Here is a 19,640-nt window from a genome sequence, read left to right as displayed (position 1 = left end):
AATTATTAACTTAGAAAAATATAGAAGGGTGAGCACTTTAGGGGTGGGAGGAGATATCAGACATATTAACAGGTTTACCTGTGGCACACCTAGTATGAGGGAGAACTGAAGGTGATCTTTAACCATGTCTTCAGATGTTACCTTGTTTCCCAGAGAGGTGGTGTGAAATTATAGAAAGAATGTGGGTCTGGAAATCCGAATTAGATTCCAGCTCCAGTTTTGACATTTGCCAGTGTGATGAAATTGATTGGTCACTTTATCTTTGGGCCTCTTTCCTCATCTGTGTAAATGTGGGCAATGGTAACCTGCTTTACAGGGTTGTGACAAATAAGAAAAAACGGTAAAAGCACTTTGAAGAGTATGCCTTCTACACATCTAAAATAGAAGTAATCTGTTTCTATTTCTAGATTTTACTGAACTTACTAAGCTGATTTTTTAAATAGCAAAGCTCAAATGACATAAAAGCTGAAATGACATGCAGTGATCAGTAGAGAGATTCAGTAGATCTCTCCAGAAGCATCTATTGCTATCATTTTCTTATTTATCCTTCCCTGTCTGTTCTTAGCATTTTTGAGTCACCATGGTTTTGGAAGAAAAAAACAAGAGGCATGCAGTACAGTGTCATGCCATTTCTCTTAAACTCTTTAAATACATGAAAATTCAAGAATCTGTACGTGTTTGTTAGTTTTTTTTTTCCACTGTGGCTGCATCGTGTTTCGGTGTATGGGTATGCCGTAATTTACCTATATCGATACACATTTAGGTTGTTGCTAGTCTTTTACATTACAGACTGTGCTGTAATAATCATACTTGTGCATGTATCTTTGTGTATGTGTTCAAGAACAGAATTGCCAAGTCAAAGAATATGTACATTTTAAATCTTGGTGTATGTCATGAAATTACCATTTAAAGAAGCTATACCAATTTATATTTATAGTGAAAAATTATGCACTACTAAAACCACAAAACCTTTTTATTTAGGAGTATCTCTCAATATTTGAGGAGTTGAAAAGGAGTTTTTGTACCAACACTAATTCTAGATCATAAGATCTAATTTTTTCATCTTATAACATTATATAAAAAATAAACTTTTTTGTCAGGGAAAAAAACACAACTCAAAGTTACTTAACTAGTATGGAGGTGCCAACTAGGACCTCATCACTGAGGCCTGTTCTCTGGCGCCTTTTCTCTGCAAGCATCATGGTCTCCCTTGAATCCTCCCTCTCCTTCCCTTATTCTGACTCTCCCTCAGCCTGCCAGTCCTTCCATATCCTTCTCCACCTAGCTTATTGCCCCATTTCTGACTTCTCTGTCTTATCTTGTCCTCCTTGTGTACAACTTGAATCACTTTTTCTTTCATGCTAAGCATAGTCCCTTTGGCTTTTGAACTGCACTTGCTCTAAGAAACCTTTTTAAAAATCCTGCCTCTACTCCCTGCTGAGGACTGTTGGAAAAAATTCATATTAGACCTTAAATTAGGCCTTTTGATGTCTGATTTATATCTTTCTTGGCCAAATTGCTATTCTAGACCTTCAGTCCGGTACTCAAGACCCTGCCCGCGCCCCACCCCAGCAGCTGACATACGTGTCATCTGCCAAAACCTTTCCGTCTTCTTTACTTCCAGGCCTGTTTGGAAGAATTTCTGTACTGTTTTCAGTGATTTGCCTCTCATCCCACCATAGTCTGGCTTCTAACCCCACCACCATATCACCCACTCTGTTCTCACTAGAGTTAGTATAGTCCCTGTTGTTGTCCTACCTCACATCTCTTCAGTTTGGCACGGTTTATTGCCCTCATCTTCCTGAAATTTCTTAATTTCCCTCAGTGTTCTCTCTTCTGCTTCTGACTATTCTGATTCTCTTGTCTTTGCTGCCTCATTTACCTGGTGTTTTAACTGTGTTTCGTTGAGTTCTGTCCTTGATTCTGTTATCACATAACATACTTAGAGTTTTAACCACATCAGAGGTTTTTATTGCCACCTAAAGTAACTCCTAATCTGTTTATCAGTCCGCTCTCTATTTGGCTTCAGATTAGTCCATAAAGCTGTTTACCAGACTTTTCCACTTTGAGTACCTTCAAATCAACGGATAGAAAACTAAATTTATAATCTTTCCTAATACACTGCACTCCAAACCTACTGGGATTTCTGTGTTCTTTATTCTGGGTGGCATTCTAAGCCAGAGATCTGGCAGTCATAACTGATACCTTCCCTCCTTACTCCTCACCCACCATGTTGTTTTATACTTCTGTGCCTCTGTCTAGAATAAACTTTCCCTCTTTCCTTCTCTTACTCCATTCCAAGCAGAATACTCTCCTCCTTTAGTGCTGCTGCAGTACATTTTCCATTGCCCTTTTTTCTGAAACAGGCCTTCTGTGGTACATTTCAGGTGCTCGTTTCTGTGTATTTCACCTTAAATACTCTGGCCTGTGATAGAGTTTTTAAAAAGAAGGACAGTTTATTTCTCTACATCACCTAGCACACGGTCAGGCACATAGTAAATGCTCAAAAAATGCTTGTGGAGTGGATGGTGATGCATTTCCCAAAAATAGAGATTGATTTTGATTTTTACCTAAGAGAAAATACACAACTTTTTAAGAAATGTGAAAACATGACACAGAACTCAGATCCATATTTTATTTCTTCCTCAAAGCACAAACACAATTAAAATAATCACTGAAAACTTAATATTTCCACCTCTAGAAGAGTCTTTTGGATATGGTAGAAACATCTGAATTATAAATTCAGATCTTCCTTTCAAGAAGGTGCTATTAGAATTAACCAAAAAGAAAAACTTTATTTGCTTTTTCTGTTTTTCTTCATTTGTCAATATAATTTTTTTCTATTGTAATAGGTGAAAAACCTTTTGAATGTCCAAACTGTCATGAGCGATTTGCTAGAAATAGCACCCTCAAATGTCACCTGACTGCGTGCCAAACTGGAGTAGGGGCAAAAAAGGGAAGAAAGAAGCTTTATGAATGTCAGGTATGTGTGAGTGTATTCTGTCCTTAGCAAAGGAGTAGTCTGAAGGGTAGCAGAGTATAGAGTAAAAGTATAGAGCTGATAGTTTGGAAAGACTGAGAGTAAAGAACATCACTGTCTTGATTTTAGAAGGAAGATTACAATAGGATGTTTTTTTACTTAACCCTAGATGACGCCAATGTCAATAAAATTACATCCTAAATAGGGGTGCCTGGGTGGCTCAGTCGGTTGAGCATCTGTCTTCGGCTCGGATCATGATCCCGCAGTCCTGGGATCGAGCCCCATGTTGGGCTCCCTGCTCAGCCGGGTATCTGCTTCTCCCTCTGTCCCTCCCCCTGCTCATGCTCTCTCTCTCTCAAATAAAATCTTTAAAAAAAAAATTACATCCTAAATAATAGATAATCTGAAATTGTGGTTATTCTTAACTGTTGAGCAATTATTAGAATTCGGGAGTGATGCAATGGGGGGGCTGACTAGCTGTGATCAGCTCTTCTTCCATGATTAGTGTATATATAACACAAATAATGTAGTTCTAAATGTTAATATTATGGAAGAAATTATAATATTGGTACTTTATATTTTTTGAATTTATATGACATAAGCAATGAAGGCAGTGTTAAAATGTTTCCCAAAATGTATTTAAGTTGTTAGCTACATCAGCTAAAAGATCAAATAAAGAATTATGAAATCTTAGACCACATTATAAATATCATGTAACATTTTTCAGAAAAATTCAAATTTTTCCTTACAGAGAATAAATGCGTTCATATTTTCCTCAGTTTAAATATTAGTAGTATTAAAACCATATATTTGCTTATTTCAGGTCTGTAACAGTGTGTTTAACAGCTGGGACCAGTTCAAAGATCATTTGGTGATACACACTGGAGATAAACCCAACCATTGTACTTTATGTGACTTGTGGTTTATGCAAGGAAATGAATTAAGGAGGCATCTCAGTGATACTCACAATATTTCAGAGCGTCTAGTAACTGAAGAAGTTCTTTCGGTAGAAACGCGTGTGCAGACGGAACCTGTGACATCAATGACTATTATAGAACAAGTTGGGAAGGTGCATGTGTTACCATTGCTTCAGGTTCAGGTGGATTCAGCACAAGTGACAGTGGAGCAGGTCCATCCAGATCTGCTCCAGGACAGCCAAGTGCATGATTCACATATGAGTGAGCTTCCAGAGCAGGTCCAGGTGAGTTACCTAGAAGTGGGTCGAATTCAGACTGAAGAAGGTACTGAAGTACATGTGGAGGAGCTGCACGTCGAACGGGTAAATCAGATGCCAGTGGAAGTACAGACTGAGCTTCTAGAAGCCGACTTGGAACAAGTGGCCCCTGAAATCATGAACCAGGAGGAGAGAGAGCCCACCCAAGCAGATGCTGCTGAGGCCGCCAGGGAAGATCACGAAGATGCTGATGGTTTAGAGACCAAATCAACAGTGGATTCCCAAGCTGAAAGGGCAGGGAATGAGAACAGAACACCTATGCCTGTTTTAGAATGAAATAACAAATGAATATATTTTTAAATTTATGTGTTGGATTTTTGAACTGATGATGGGCAGTGTGACTGTCCTTAAACCAAGAGACAAGTGGACCAAAGTTGAAGTTTTTCATGTTGTGCTGAACTGTTTCTGTTGAAACAAACTGATTTCCCCCCACTTAATGCCACAGAGGAGGGATCTTGCCCATAAGTGAATGGGGAGCTTTGAGAAGTATTATTTCTGGAAACTTAAATGGATTATATTCTTATTATATAGTTGGGTACGAATGTATCTATTTTCATTGTGATGAGGGTTCTCCCTTCTCTCTTTCCCAGGTCACATCCTTTCTCAGATTTTTTCCATGTTGTAAAATCAAACAAAATCATTAGAATACAAATTTATGTATTCTAATGCATGTTAGAAAATTGAATATATAGGAAACACAAGGCTGCATGAAGAAAAGTACATTGTTACTGTGCAGTTAAATTTTGGCTTCCGGCTTTCTTTAGTTTGAACAACCTTCTTGTCTATACTGATAGTCACAGATGTCATCTCTGCAACAGAAACAGAGTGGTGGTGGCAAAATTTCTAGAATGTAAAAAAAAAAACAAAAAACCCAACCACACCCATGTGCCTTTTCAAAACCAACTGAACTTCTATAAAGTGTGTCTGGTTCTTTCAGAGTTTGTGTTGTAAGGAGCAATGTAGGCGATGCTGTAGAAATTTTATGTTTTTGCTTATAATGGCAACTACCAATTCTTTTTCTTGGTAACTTAGGTTGAGAAATTTCATTTAATGGCAACTGAAGGGCCATTTCCAACTGGGAAAATTGATTTATATCTGTGGTAAACTTTTTTTTTTTTTTTTTGATAAAAAGTTGCACTAGTATTTTACCACCAGATGAAAAAAAGATGGGCATCATTTAAAAATTAATGTATTTAAAATAAAGTACAGAGAAAAACATGTATATAATATATCAGGCTTTGTTTTGAATGAATCTTTTCCCCGATCCTTAATGTAAAGAGCTGTGCTATAACTTTTAAAGCCATACAAATAAGAGTGCTAAACTGTGGACTTAAAAGTAGGTGTGTAAATATTTTTAATCAGTATTACTTGGAAAATAAAATATAACATCCACATAAAATAAACCAATATGCTATTTTCTTTACCTGTTAAATATTGGGAGATATTTACATTTTTAAAGTAAAATTTAAAATTATGTGTTCATGACTCTTTTTTTTTCTTTTTGATTACTAGTGTAGAAGTTGGTTTGTGGTCAGAGGTCTTTTCTTATTTTTAGTAACATGACTGATACATTAAGATCTACATTTCTCAGTAGGCACCTCCAATCCCAAAAATCAGTTCAAAAGAATGGAAGAAGGAAGAGGTTGGTATTTGCAGTTCTTCCATGGTAGGGCACAACAGCCAATGGAATTTTTTAAATAGAGCCTATTTTTAATATACTTTCTCCACTCAACCACTAGTATGTTAAAATTTAAAAGATCAATTCAGGGAGCCTGGGTAGTTCATTCGTTAGGTGTCTGCCCTCGGCTCAGGTCATGATCCCAGGGTTCTGGGATCGAGCTCCACATTGGGCTTCTTGCTCAGTGGAGAGCCTGCTTCTCCCTCTGCCTGCTGCTCCCCCTGCTTGTGCGCTCTCTCTCTCTCTCTCCCCGTCAAATAAATACATAAATAAAATCTTAAAAAAAAAAAGATCAATTCAGCTTATCCTCATTTGGTAACCTAATATTAAATGGTATCACATTTATGAACTATTTGAAAGAGAATGGCTTCCCACGCACTGGAGAAGTCAAGGATTTAGAACAGGAATAGGAAGTTGAGTTTTTAAGATCAAAAAATTGTATGCAAAAAAACATGCACATTTCTGTCCTGCTTGGCTGTTGGGTACTTACTACAAAGCTTACATATATATATTTTTTCTTTCTTTGAAGTCAAAATACTGATGATAAATTATATTACGTGGAATTTTCAGTTTGCCACAAGATGTTCATGTTCCTAAGTTAGTTGTAGTTTTAAAAGAACAACCTGACCCTGTTTTCAAGTATGTAAATTACTAGTTAGTATCTAGTGAATTTTGAATGCTGAAAATAACTCACGATGTGCCCTTTAAGCCAAGGTATGAAGTGGGGTTTATTTTTAAACAATCTTTCAAGACCTCTGACCACAAGGTAGAGATCAGGGACAAAGGCACAACAAGGTGTTAAAATTAACGTTTGAGTTTTCAAATTTGGCAAGCCCTTTCAAAACAGGTCTGAGGGCCAGGTATAGTTTATTTTACTTTCCCCAAAAGGTACAAAGGCTGTATCAATGTACCCTGAATGCTACTAATTTGATTGCAGTAGAGTAAAGCTACCCACTGGTGATAAACCTTATGTTGAATAGCACTTTGTAGTTTGCAAAACATTTTATTACATATAATAAGACAACTATGAAAAACCAGGATGTATATTTAAGTACCGAAGTGAATATTTTATTCCTCCCATTTTACTCCTAGTGGGGTTTTTAGGTCTACAGAGGTAGCTGGGCCTTAGAGTGCCAGCCACTGGTCATCACTGGAATCCCAAGTGCACTGCAGAATGATAGGAGAGCCTCCTCTGTCTCCCCTACTCCACTGTTCAAACAGCAGTACTTCTAAACTCCCAACACCACCTGGGTGTCCCCGTCACTTCTGACACCAGCCAGCATTAGCATAGGCTCCATAAGTTAAGTGATCAATACCACAAGACAGTAGCCAAAAATGAGGCATCCAGGATACCTGTACTTCTGCCCTGCCAACTACAGTTGAGGGGTTCCTACCCTTGTCAGGTTCAATACACTGAAACAACTTGGAGATGAGAGCACTGCATTTATGAGTACAGTTTTATTATAAAGGGTGCAACCCAGGGACGTCTGGCTGCCTCGGTCGGTAGAGCATGCAACTCTTGATCTCTGGGTTGTAAGTTCTAGCTCCAGGTTAGGTGTAGAGATTACTTTAAAATCCCTTAAAAAAGAAAAAAGAAAAGAAACCACCTAGGACCAGCCAAGTGGAAGAGATGTCCAGGACAAAGGGAGTGGGGGGAGGTGGGCAGAGCTTCCATGGCCTCTTGATGCTCTACTCTCCCTGCACATGGATGTGTTCACCAACCTGGAAGGTCTCAAGCCCTTAACCTTGTTTACTAAAGAACATTACCTAGATGTGATTGATTACATCATTGGCCATCGATGATTGAACTCACTCTCCAGCCCCCCCTTCCCTGGATATTTTGGGATGTGGCTGATCGTCCTAGCCCTCAAATCATGTGGTTGTTTCCTCTGGTGACCAGTGCCAAGATCACCTCATTAGCATAAACTCAGGTATGGGCAAAAAGTTTATCACAAAAGATGTCACTCAGGAAATTCCAAGGATTTTAAGAGCTCTGTGCCAAAAACCAGGGAAAAGACTGAATATATATTTCTTTTATTATACCACACCTACAATCTGATTCAAAGGAGAACTAAACGGAACCCTAATAGGAATACATTTAAAACCCAGAAGTCTTTTGAATGTGTACGAAAACAGAAGGCTCTTAGAGCCTTTCTAGTTTAAAAGGGCTGCCATCCAGGGCACCTGGGTGGCTCAGTCGGTTAAGCATCTGCCTTCCGCTCAGGTCCTGATCCCAGGGTCCTGGGATTGAGTCCTGCATCAGGCTCCCTGCTCAGAGGAAACCTTGCTTCTCCCTCACCTTCTGCCACTCCCCCTGCTTGTAGTGCTTCCCCCCCCCCACCGTCAAATAAAATATTAAAAAAATAAAAAAAGGCTGCCATCCTCATACACTATTGAAAGTGGGAATATTTTTGTGGAAACAAATGCTTCTGTTTCTGCTACATTCAACTTGAAATTAAAGATTTCGAGACTGGAAGGGGTCTAGACTATTTACCCGCTTTATAACTGGAATAAGCCAACAGTACTGAGGCCTAAACGCAGACAAAGTCTACACCAGAAAATTAAGTCCGTTTTAATGTACATCTTCAATTTAACATGGGTTGTTTTAAACCCATGATCAGATAAATGGTCATTAATGTGTTCACATGGAAATAATGTTTTATAACTATGCCATGCAAAATTAAAAGGAAATGCCTGACCTTAAAAGTTTAGCCTGATTCTGTTGGAGAAAACTTATTAATAGCTTTGCATTCATTAGGTTAACTCCGTGTTAGTTACATTAGGAGAGGGGGAACCTAAGCTCAATCTTTCTCAGAAATAATGTGCTGAGGTGTGCTACGGCTCTTACACAATTTGTCATAAAAGATTTATTCTTTTTAAGATTTTATTTTTTTGAGAGAAAGAATGAGTGGGTGCACGCACACAAGCAGGAGGAGTGGCAGGCAGAGGGAGAAGCAGGCTCCCCGGTGAGCAAGGAGCCCGCCACGGGACTCAATTCCAGGACCTGGGATCAGGACCTGAGCCAAAGGCAGACGCCTAACCGACTGAGCCACCCAGACGCCTGCTGTCATAAAAGATTTAAATGAGAAGCAGCAGGAATTTAAGAAACCGTCACCACCACCACCACCAACTGATAGGATCCTTTGTAGTTGGAGGCCTAGAAGTGTACTGCTTTAAAATGTAAAAACAGGGGCTGTCATTATAAATGTATCCTGACCTTATGGGGATATCTTAAAACTTCTCTGTGTTGTATAAACATTACTTCATTAATCCTGTCGACATGGTAGGTAGGAAGGCAGCCTGTGAATTCAATATTTTTTTCTTCTCACCTTTCCTAAAACCTAATATGACATAATTATTCACCTGAAGCAATGCCCACCTTGATGGGCATTGTAACCAAAATACAGCCTCGGATTGAAAAATCTCATGACATAATAGCATCATTTATGAATCACTTATCCTATGCTGAACATTTAGTATTTAATCATCTCAGTGACCTCCTGAGGTAAATATAAATGGGGGAAAGTAAAGGATGGAGGAGATGAGGAACCGCTGGTAAAGGATGGAGCCAGTATTTGAAACCAGGGAACTTGACTCCACCGACTACAGTCTTGATCACTGAAATACAGTTAACCTTTGTATGAGGTCTCTTTGTGGTTGACAACACTGGATTGCACATCCATTTTCTTTTTGGAATCCACGTCAGCCCTTGGTGAGGTTTGGGGTGCAGGGAACAGGAGATCAGAAAAGCTGGCAAAGTACATGCAGCAAATTGTCTTTTGATGTCTCCTTGCCATCTCCTTGCCCTGAGATGACACCTTCTTGGCAATGGTTCTCCAACTTAGTGTGCATCAGAATCTTGTTAAAAAATACACGTTGCTAGACCCCCACACTCTGAGTTGCTGATTCAACTGGTCTGGATTAGGGCCCCCAAAATGGCATGTCTAACAAGTTCCCAGCTAATATGAACACCCTTACTCCTGGAACCAGGGTCAATTGGGGAACAACAGGCATAGGGCACTTCAAGGAAGCACAGACGAGTAGCCAGTGGAGTGGACCTTTCTGATGGTCTCTTTTTTATAGTGTAGCCAGGTGTTACTCTAAAAATATCTTGTTACCTATTGTTCATGTTTCTTTTTTTTTTTTTTAAGATTTTATTTATTTATTCAACAGAGACAGAGACAGCCAGCGAGAGAGGGAACACAAGCAGGGGGAGTGGGAGAGGAAGAAGCAGGCTCATAGCGGAAGAGCCCGATGTGGGGCTCGATCCCATAATGCCAGGATCACGCCCTGAGCCGAAGGCAGACACTTAACCGCTGTGCCACCCAGGCGCCCCCCTATTGTTCATGTTTCATTCAAGTAATGGACTGGGCTAAGGCAGCTGTCTTAGATTTTTTTAATCTCAAGCAAGAACATTCTGCTTACTCTCAGTAAATAATTGCTTTTCTGTTTCTAAAATGAAAATGCCACAAAGACAAGAAATGTTAGAGAATAATAAGAAATTAAATGCCAAAAAATCAGGATGCCTGGGTGGCTAAGGTCATGATCCTGGGGTCCTGGGAGGGAGCCCCACATTCGGCTCCCTGCTCAGCAGGGAGCCTGCTTCTCCCTCTCCATCTGCCGCTCCCCCTGCTGCTTGTGCTCTCTCTCTCTCTGCCAAATAAAATAAAATCTTTGAAAAAAAACAAAAAACCAGAATAATTGACTAGGAATAGTTATGCTTCTTCTGAGTAACCCAAATATACTTTAGACACAAAATGTTAGCTAATATCTGCTGAGAAGTAAATGCCAATATATGAATTCACTTAAGAGACTAGCTGATCATTAGCTGTGGTTTTGCGGTCTGGTAGACTGCCTATATTAGGACAGAAACTGTCCTGTGAAATAATAGTTGTCTATTAGATACAGCTGGGAGATACTACGGAAGGAATACTAGTATTCAGTTTAATTTTTGCTTGAATTTAACAAACAAGCAGAATGAAATGGTAAAGCGCAGATAAATCTTTCTTTACTACAAGAAATATTAGTTCTTAAAAGATTCTTATAAAGTGAAGGACAAAAGATGTTAAGAAATACTAATTGTGATTCAATTTTGAACTGTCAGTTGACCCCCTGCTGTGAAAGGATGAAATTGGCATTCTCATACTTTCACCTCTTGATTTCATTGTATTTGTACTGTCGAGGTTTATAAAGCCAGGAATCAGTTTAAACAGCTAATTAATTACAGCTCAAGAGAGAATTAGTGAAATATAACTTCAATCAGAAGAAATTACCAGAATATAAAAGCAGTTAAACAGAAGGTAAAAATCTGGAAAACATGAAAAAAGACATGAACTAGAATGAGACATACATAACTTATACATAATATCCAACCAGAATTTCTGAAAGAAAGATTAAACCATGAGGTCGGGGTCATAGTCAAAGAGATGGAGAATTTTTCTGAATTGTTGAAAGACAGGAACGATCAGATTTAGGTAGCACACAGATCCTAAGCAGGATAAAGAAGACAAATTTTTCTGGAAGAAGATATGCCTTTTGAGCTGCAGACCCAACCGTGCAGTACTATGCAGTCTTAAAGATTTTTCTCTGCCTCCTCTCCCAAGATTTGTCCGATATCCCTATGGGAGGAAGGGAGGAAGGAGCATGGGGGTCGGAAAAACCTAGTCCAGGTTCACATTCGGTAGGGGCGCAGTGTACCAGTAACAATGTCCACAAAATGAATAGAATGTCCCTATATGCCCCAGAATAATACCGAACGTGGAACAATCCCTCAGAACTCGAAATAGTAATAATAGCTATTATTATTAAGCACTTAATAGAGGAAGTACTGACTCGTTTGTGGCCCCACCTTCTTAAAGGTTGTGATAAAAGTATCCTTTAACACATTTTCAGGTGGCTCCTCTTACTAACTGCCCCCAAGCCCATGGACTCCAGGTTAAGGCAGAGTAATTTAACTGTTTGCCAGAAACTTTATCTAATTAATTCTCACAATTCCCAGAGTACAGATAAAGAACCTGAGGTTAGAAGATGCTTGAAGCAGGGGTGCCTGGGTGGCACAGCAGTTAAGCATCTGCCTTCGGCTCAGGGTGTGATCCCGGCGTTATGGGATCGAGCCCCACATCAGGCTCCTCCGCTATGAGCCTGCTTCTTCCTCTCCTACTCCCCCTGCTTGTGTTCCCTCTCTCGCTGGCTGTCTCTATCTCTGTCAAATAAATAAATAAAATCTTAAAAAAAAAAAAAAGATGCTTGAAGCCGAACTAGGAGGCAAGGTGTAACTTTGTGTCTCAAAAGTCTAAACTTTGAGCCATTGTCAGTGTTTCTCAAAGCATACAACAGTACCTCCTGTGTTAGAATCATGCAGGACTGTTCCTAGGAACGTATTTGACTTATTTTCTGCCAACACAATGGAGCAGGGGTTAGAAAACTGAGACTACCTACATTGACTAGGTCTGACTGTTTCCATCAATTCTTTTGAAAAATAATATTTTTCTGACACATATGCCCATTGTAGAAAAAAGAAAAAAATGCTGGAAACTATTAATAAGATCATTTAAATCACCTGTGATTCCACCAGGTAACAAAAAACATTACTAATATCTAGTGTATTTCCTTCTACTCAAACATATCACAAATTTGTATTATTCTGCTTTGTAACTTTTGCTTTCACTTAATATGTTGAAAATACTTCCCCATACTATTCAAAACAAGAATTTCTAACTTCTATATACTGCTACATTGTAATCAACCTATGGAATGGCCTATACAGCTGGGGATCCCAGGATGTCCAAGGGAAGGGAAAGCATGAAGGAAAGGTTCTGATTTGAAAGGGAATCGGCCCTAGCAGGGTGGCTGCGAGAGAAATAGTGGTACAGGGGGCTCCTGGAATGGAATCTGGTTTATGGACTTTGAAAGCGGTCTCTGATGCTGAAGTTTTCCTTTTCTGTGATAGCCTAAAGTCTTCAATCACCATCCAAGCCACTAGAATCTAGGATCTATGGTGCTCTATGCGGGCATGATGAGAGGGTCTATGGGAGAGTCTGTGTTAGGTTAGAAGCTTTTGGCTTCTAGGCAGTTTCCGTATGATCTCCTATCCTGTGTATCGCCATGTTACAGGATTCAAGGAGCATTTTATATTTTTAAACATGTAAAGTCTTACCCTATACTTTACTGCTTTAGAAAGAAGACAGGGGCACCTGCCTGGCTCAGTAATGCTCCATCTCTGTGGAGCATGTGACGCTTGATCTCTGGGTTGTGTGTTTGAGCCCCGCTTTGGGTGTAGAGATTACTTAAGAATAAAATCTTAAAAAAATAAACTGATGGCATGTACTATTTTAAAGATTGCTCTTAAAAGAAAAAAAAAACCTTTTGTCTTTTTAGGAAAGGGCCTTCCTCTAAAGACAAACCCTTCTCACAGAGAACTTTTATCCCACACAAGGAGATAACCACTCTCATCAACCAAGGAAGCAATCATTCCAGGTTGTTTTGGGTTGCTTGCCAATCTCAATGACCAGTCCCTGGAGCTGTCCAAGGTTTTACTTCTTGCTGTTCCTGTTGTTCCTGGCCCCCTTAATCATACAAAGAGGCAGCAGAGTAAGGAAGAAGAGTGCTGACTCTGGAGTCGGACTGCCTGGGTTTGATCTCAGCACCAGCACTGGACAGCTGTGTGATCTTGAGCAGTCAAGTAACATTTCTGGGCCTCAGTTCCCTCATCTGTCAAAACAGGGATGGTAACAATAGAATACCTAATTTATAAGGTTATTCTGAGGATTTAATCAGTTGCTCTTGTGAAAGTGTTTGTAATAGTGCTTGGCAAATAACAATGAATCTTTGGCTTCCCTAATTTCTACCATAAATGGATTTTAAACTGAAGTTATTTGTCTCCTTAGCACTTTTGCTTTTGTAAATATTACCCTGGCAATCAGGAATACAGAATACAAGAGCATGAAGAGGTGGAAAGAGTGTGACTTACGGTGCCTGCTCTTGGCTTTGCCATGAACCAAGCTGTGTGACCCTTGTTAACTGACTTCTCTGACTTCACTTTCCTCCTCTGTAAAATGAAGGACCTGAACTTCAGTAAATAACCTCTATGCGTTTACTATTCTGCGACTCTCATTCCCTGTTCAACACTCAATTCAGTGACTTGGCTTCCCTGTTTGTAAACTGTAAAAATATTTGGCACCTACCACTAGCCGGAAGGTTATAGCTGGGGAGTAGACAGGAGATTGAGGAGTCACTCCTTAGTGGTACCAAACGACCCGGACCTAACGTCTGCGAGGGACCCAGGCAGAGAGTGGCATTAGCACTTCTGCAGAGCCTAAACCCTGCCACACTCACCCGAAGGAGCTGTCACGTTTTTTTGTTGAAAACCCCGTTCTGTTGGGAAGATTATTGGGTCGCGGTCTCCCAAGGACACGGAAACCTTTGATCAAGAGGCTCGAGCGGCTCAGTACGAGGCGTGAGTTAACGAGAGCTGTGCCAACCCTCTTTTGGCCGTGTCGCCGCTTCCCATCCACGCTGCAGGAGGGACTCTCTCTGCGAGAAGACCAAACCCCCCTCCTCCAGTGTCTGCGATGGGTGTCCCCGCGCCGCGCACCCCCCTCCCTCCAGCCCCTCCTTCCTGGCTGCCATAGAAACCGGCCTACGAGGTCCGGGCCCGCGTCCCGGCGCCTGACCGGCCCTCGGCCCCCTCCCCCGGGCCAGCCCCCCGCTCCCGATTGGTCCTCCGGGAAACGCTGCGGGGCGCCTCTGTACCCTCCGCAGAGCCCGGGCCGGGGCCAGCGGGCGGGGTTTGCCGGGGCCGCTGTGGGTCAGGTCGGCTGTCCCTGACAGCTCGGGGACCCTCCCGCGCGGCCGCGGCGCCCGCAACCCACGCACCCACCGCGCCGCGCGCACTCCAGCGCCAACCGCCCGGAGCTCCTGGCCCCGCGCCGCCGAGCCAGTGAGCCGGGCTCGCCACGAAGGTAAGCGAGGGCCGCGGGGCTCGCAGCCAGCCCCCCCACGCGCCCGCCTCTCCTTCGCCAGGTTGCTGACCTGGGGGGGGGGGGGGCGGGCCTGCGAGCGGCGCCCTTGACCCCGGCGAGCCGAGGGGCAGACGGAAACAAGACTGCGGGCGGGGCGGGGGGCGAGCTGGGGTCAGGAGAAGGGTAGGAGCTCCGGGGAGGGGGGGGCCTCTCGGGCCGCCCGGCGCGCGCGAGCAGGGGGCTTTGGAGCGGGAGGCGCGGGTGCCGGTGCCGGTGCCTGTGCGGTGTGTGGAGCCCCTGGGTCTGGGCGCGCGTGTCCCCGCGACCTGGCGCCGTGCTGGCCCCGCGTGGGGGTGCGCGCCCGCACCCCAGCCCGGGAGGACGGCTTCGCGCCTCACCCGGCGCACACCTGGCGCGGGAGCGGAGCCCCAGGGCGCGAGCCCAGGTGTGGACAGTTTGTACCGAGCGCTGGGGACTGGCAGTGAGGGCAGTGACAGCGAACAGCTGTGGCCCAGCACACCCCATACCACGACGCTCCCTAAAGAATCGTGCTTCTTTTGAAGACTGCACAAGTAAGGAAGAACCTCGTCTCCTCTTCCCGGGGGGCCCTTCAGGAATATTAGGAGCTCCAGGATGGCCAGGAAAGGATGGCAACGGGGTCTTTAAAATATCGTTTGTGGTCAGCTTTTGCGTGCCTGAGACAACATCTGGGCAGTTGGAGAGGTTGCTCTTAGGGCAGCAACGATTCAGTCGTCTGCACTTTTTTCTTCCCTTCCTTCCCTCCCTCTTCGTCCCCTCCTTGCCTCTCCTCCCCCTACCCCCATGCACCCTCCCCCCGTTTTCGTCCTCCAGAGTTTAGTAGACAAGAGGGCTCTCTGTTAGATCCACCCTCCCCCACCCCATTCCTCATCCCGTTTCAAAATGCGAGCAAATGAACCACATTCTAAGCTCTTACTCGTGCAATTCAGACAAGTTTGGAAATGAAACAAATCGCGTTTGCACTTGAGACCGCGGGAATCCAAAAGGGAAACAAACAAAACCAGACTGAAAAATCTATTCCAAGTTAAGTCAAGATTTCAAGGGGGAATCTAAAAGGAATATTTGTTTATGGCAAAATGGTGTGTGTGTGTGTGTGCGCGCGCGTGTTAATGTTTGAAAAATATGTATCACTCAAGCTTGCATCATCAGTATTCAATGTGATTCACAGAAGCGCTTCAAAAGATGGTTTCTGTTAGTGTTGCAAAAGCACTTCTAATTTTGGTTACCATGGTAACCGAAGAAGTCGCCCCGCACCGTTGAGACGCTGCCTGGCTGGAAACAGGAACTGTTCTTGAGATCTGCTCATGTCCCCTCATGTCACCATGGTAATAATAATTGAGCTTATAAGATACTTGTTTCTTTTCCTTAAAGTACTAAAAGCCCAGGCATGTTGTTTTTAAATTTTATCTTTTCAGAGTTTGCAATTTGTGAGACAGACTTCCCTCTCAGACAACTGAGTGTAAACACTGCCCTCCAGCCAATCAGCCCTGCTGGCCCAGCTCTCTTCCCACAGCTCACTGCACTAAGGGGAGAAGTATGAAGGAGGAGAGTGTTTGATGTTAAAGGAATCCTGGCCTGGCACCACATCTCCCTCCCCATTTAGCATTTAAATCTGGAGTCCTAATTAGCTCTCTAATTAGGAGATGGGGGAATGTGGGTGGGGGTCCCAGAAGGAGGCCAGTGGGGGAAAAGCTAAGTCCTGCTCTCCTTGGACTCCTGTTTTTTTGTGCTGTTGAATTTGCCTCATGGGTTTATTTCTGGTGTGACCACTGTTCAGTGGTAAGCCTGGAAAACCCTTATGAGAGGCCTCCTTCTGTGTTAGGAAAAAATGTGGATTGGATATTTAGTTTGAGGTGTGTGCTTTTTCCTAATAACTAAACTGCATTTAAAGTAAAGGCAGGTTTGTATGAAATCTAAATTTCCTGGTAATAACTACAGGTAGGCCATAGAGCCCTCTATGCTCTTTGTTTAAGCCTTAGGTTTTCAGTTAAGATGGATTCATCTGGGGGCAGCAGTGGCATCATTCAGATACTTTCATTAGCAAATGTCGGTGACTTTAAAGAACGATAATTCTTTACACATCCACGATTCCTGAGCAATGAGTCCTGTAAGATCAATTTTGTACATTGATGGCACATGACTGGAAAATTTGAAAGCCTCTAGACTTACAGTTTTAAAAGAAGAAAGAAATATTTCTTCCTAGTTAATGTTTTTCAGCCAAAAGATAGTTTCATTTTGAGAAATTTAAAAATTAAAATATAATGTGAAATCCAACTTCATTTTTTGAATCTCATTACAGTATTTCACTAAGGACTAAAAAGCCTTAATTCATTGGCTCCTTTCTTTCAGTTGTTGAGAGGACCAGTTGCTTATAAAATTAGTTTCATTCTATTGTTGTCACTACCTATTGTCATTCTAGAAAAAGTTTTCTGGAATTGAAGTTATATATTTCAAGAGAAGAAAATATTCAAATTACGTATGAAGGCAATAGTCTACAATTTGATTAAGCAGATCACAGCTTCTAAAATTATTTTCTCCCAAGAACTTCAAAGATAGCTCAGCCAGTATTATACAGTATAGTTGTGGAAAATTAACCAGTTCTCCAGATGAGCAAGTTGCATTCAAAAGACTCAAGTCATTTCAGCTAACCACATGGAAAATTAAGAGACAGAAATACATGAGAGTCATCCAAGACTTAGAGAAAAATCAGGATGAGAAGATAGACAAGGTAGGAATGGTGAGAAGAATTTAAGATTAGAGAGAAAAATAAAACTGTAGGGAAAAGGAGTCTTCAGGGAGCAGAACACACACAGATTAAGGGAAAGAGAATCAAAGAGAAAAAGTCAGGTGCAAAGAGAGTTGCACAGAAACAAGCAGACACACAAAACCAAGACAGAGAGCAGGAAACTTAAAAAGAACTCTTCGTCTTCCAAGGAGAAGAGAGAGCTTGATGCTTTTCCAGAAAGCCCAGGTATCCCATTTAGCAAACTCCTCTGACTTTGTCAGAGAACCTGGGAGGCCTGAGCAGCAGATCTGGGTGCACGCTGGCCCACCGCCTCCTCTTGCACTCAGGCTGGGACATGAGCAGCTTTCCCTTCTCCAGGCCTGCCACAGGAGCTGCTCACCATGCTGTCTTCCCAGTCCTTACGTCACCGAGAAAGCCTACATCTCCATTTGTTGGCCTCATTTACTGGAAATAATTTGTAGACACACTTGATTATGTAAGTGTAATTTTTACTTTAAATTACAAGTTTTGACTTTTAAAAATTGCTTGTCATCAAATAACGCATTCATCTAATTTTATGAATTAGAGCATTTTAAAAGATTCTAACAAAAATCACAGTCCCCCTCCTCGGGTACAGTCACTCTCTGCTCTTGGGTGTTTGATCACTTATCTCCATATTTCCGAGTAATTTGCTTATGTAGCTGGTCTTGATTTATCAGCTTTAGACAGCATCTATGTGCTTTTTCTTATTGTAGGGGTGGATACAGCTCTCTCACTCCACCCCTTCCAACTTCCCTCCCTTTATTTTTGCAACATAGTTGGTGGAAAGAAATCAGCCAGGGCACCGTTGGCATAACCTTTTATTTGAAAATGCCAGGCATGGGAAGGCCCTTAACAGCATCTGGCTAGGGGCAGGAGGGGTAAATGTTTCCTAGGACTTTAGCCAGATCAGCCAAAGTTCAGTGATCAAGGATGGCTCTCGGGAAGATGGAGGAATTGCTCTCACAGATTAGCACCCATTGTTTGCATAATTTGGGTTTTATACAAAGGAATGAGGAGGAAAAGTCAGGGGCTAAGTCTTTGAAGAAAGGTAAGGAGCCAGAGCTGCAGGGGACAAGGCCTTTTTTGAATGACTTGGTTGCTGCCCTTGGAATTCTGCATGCTGCCAGGCCATTTTGCATTCCATTTGTTTCCTTACCACTTTCTGTCTTTTGAAAATGATCAGTGCTCTCACTCATACAGGGTCATACCTTTAGCTCTACTAATAGTTCTTTTTTTTTTTTTAAAGATTTTATTTATTTATATGACAGAAAGAGAGGCAGCGAGAGAGGGAACACAAGCAGGGGGAGTGGGAGAGGGAGAAGCAGGCTTCCCTCTGAGCAGGGAGCCTGATCTGGGCTCGATCCCAGAACGCCGGGATCATGACCTGAGCCAAAGGCAGACGCTCAACGACTGAGCCACCCAGGCGCCCCTCTATTAATAGTTCTTATACTCTGTGCATTTGCTTTATGGGACATGTGGGTTTTAAAATGTAAATTAAAGCACAAAGACAGCAAATTTTCTGTAGACTAATCAATGATGTGATCCCCAAGCCTAAAATGATGAGGCTTCTTTCATGCCAACTATTGGTAACATGCAAGGTAAATATTTCTCTAGAATGTAGTCTTGTTCACCCTCTCGTTTTGCAGGTGAGGTAACAAATCCAGAGATTTGTCCTGACTCCATGCTGGGCGTGGCACCTAATGTGGGGCTTGAACTTACCACCCGGAGATCAAGACCTGAACTGAGGTTAAGTGTCAAACACTTAACCAACCAAGCCACCCAGGCGCCCTCTCTTGACTCCCTTTTAAACACTCCTTCTTTCACCTTCTCTCTCCTTGTCTACCTTGTCTTATATTCCTTTTCTTTTTTAAAATCTTTTTTCTTTATTAGAAAGAAAGATTAGGGGTGCCTGGGTGGCTCAGTTGGTTGAGTGTCTGCCTTTGGCTTGGATTGAGGTCCAGGCGTCCTTGGATCAAGCCCTG

The 19,640-nt window shown here is 42.2% G+C and overlaps 2 protein-coding genes across 8 annotated transcripts in view; both read left to right on the top strand.

The window, feature by feature from the left end:
• ZBTB35 (zinc finger and BTB domain containing 35) overlaps positions 1 to 5,345 on the top strand; it is a 28,813-nt gene extending 23,468 nt beyond the window's left edge. For all 6 annotated transcript variants that reach the window (XM_045787369.2, XM_045787368.2, XM_045787364.2 and 3 more), the window contains 2 exons: positions 2,853 to 2,983; positions 3,804 to 5,345. In XM_045787369.2, the coding sequence (XP_045643325.1) occupies positions 2,853 to 2,983; positions 3,804 to 4,490 (818 nt within the window). In that variant the 3' untranslated portion in view covers positions 4,491 to 5,345. The remainder of the gene's footprint in view (positions 1 to 2,852; positions 2,984 to 3,803) is intronic.
• Positions 5,346 to 14,641: 9,296 nt separating this feature from the next.
• NIM1K (NIM1 serine/threonine protein kinase) overlaps positions 14,642 to 19,640 on the top strand; it is a 61,930-nt gene continuing 56,931 nt past the window's right edge. For both annotated transcript variants that reach the window (XM_045787371.2, XM_087867906.1), the window contains exon 1: positions 14,642 to 14,852. The gene's annotated coding sequence lies outside the window, so the exon portion shown is untranslated. The remainder of the gene's footprint in view (positions 14,853 to 19,640) is intronic.

Source organism: Ursus americanus, chromosome 15, assembly GCF_024610735.1.
Source record: "Ursus americanus isolate L20-20 chromosome 15, mUrsAme1.1.p, whole genome shotgun sequence".
NCBI classification, from domain to species: domain Eukaryota; kingdom Metazoa; phylum Chordata; class Mammalia; order Carnivora; family Ursidae; genus Ursus; species Ursus americanus.
This window is presented reverse-complemented; position numbering and strand designations above follow the sequence as displayed.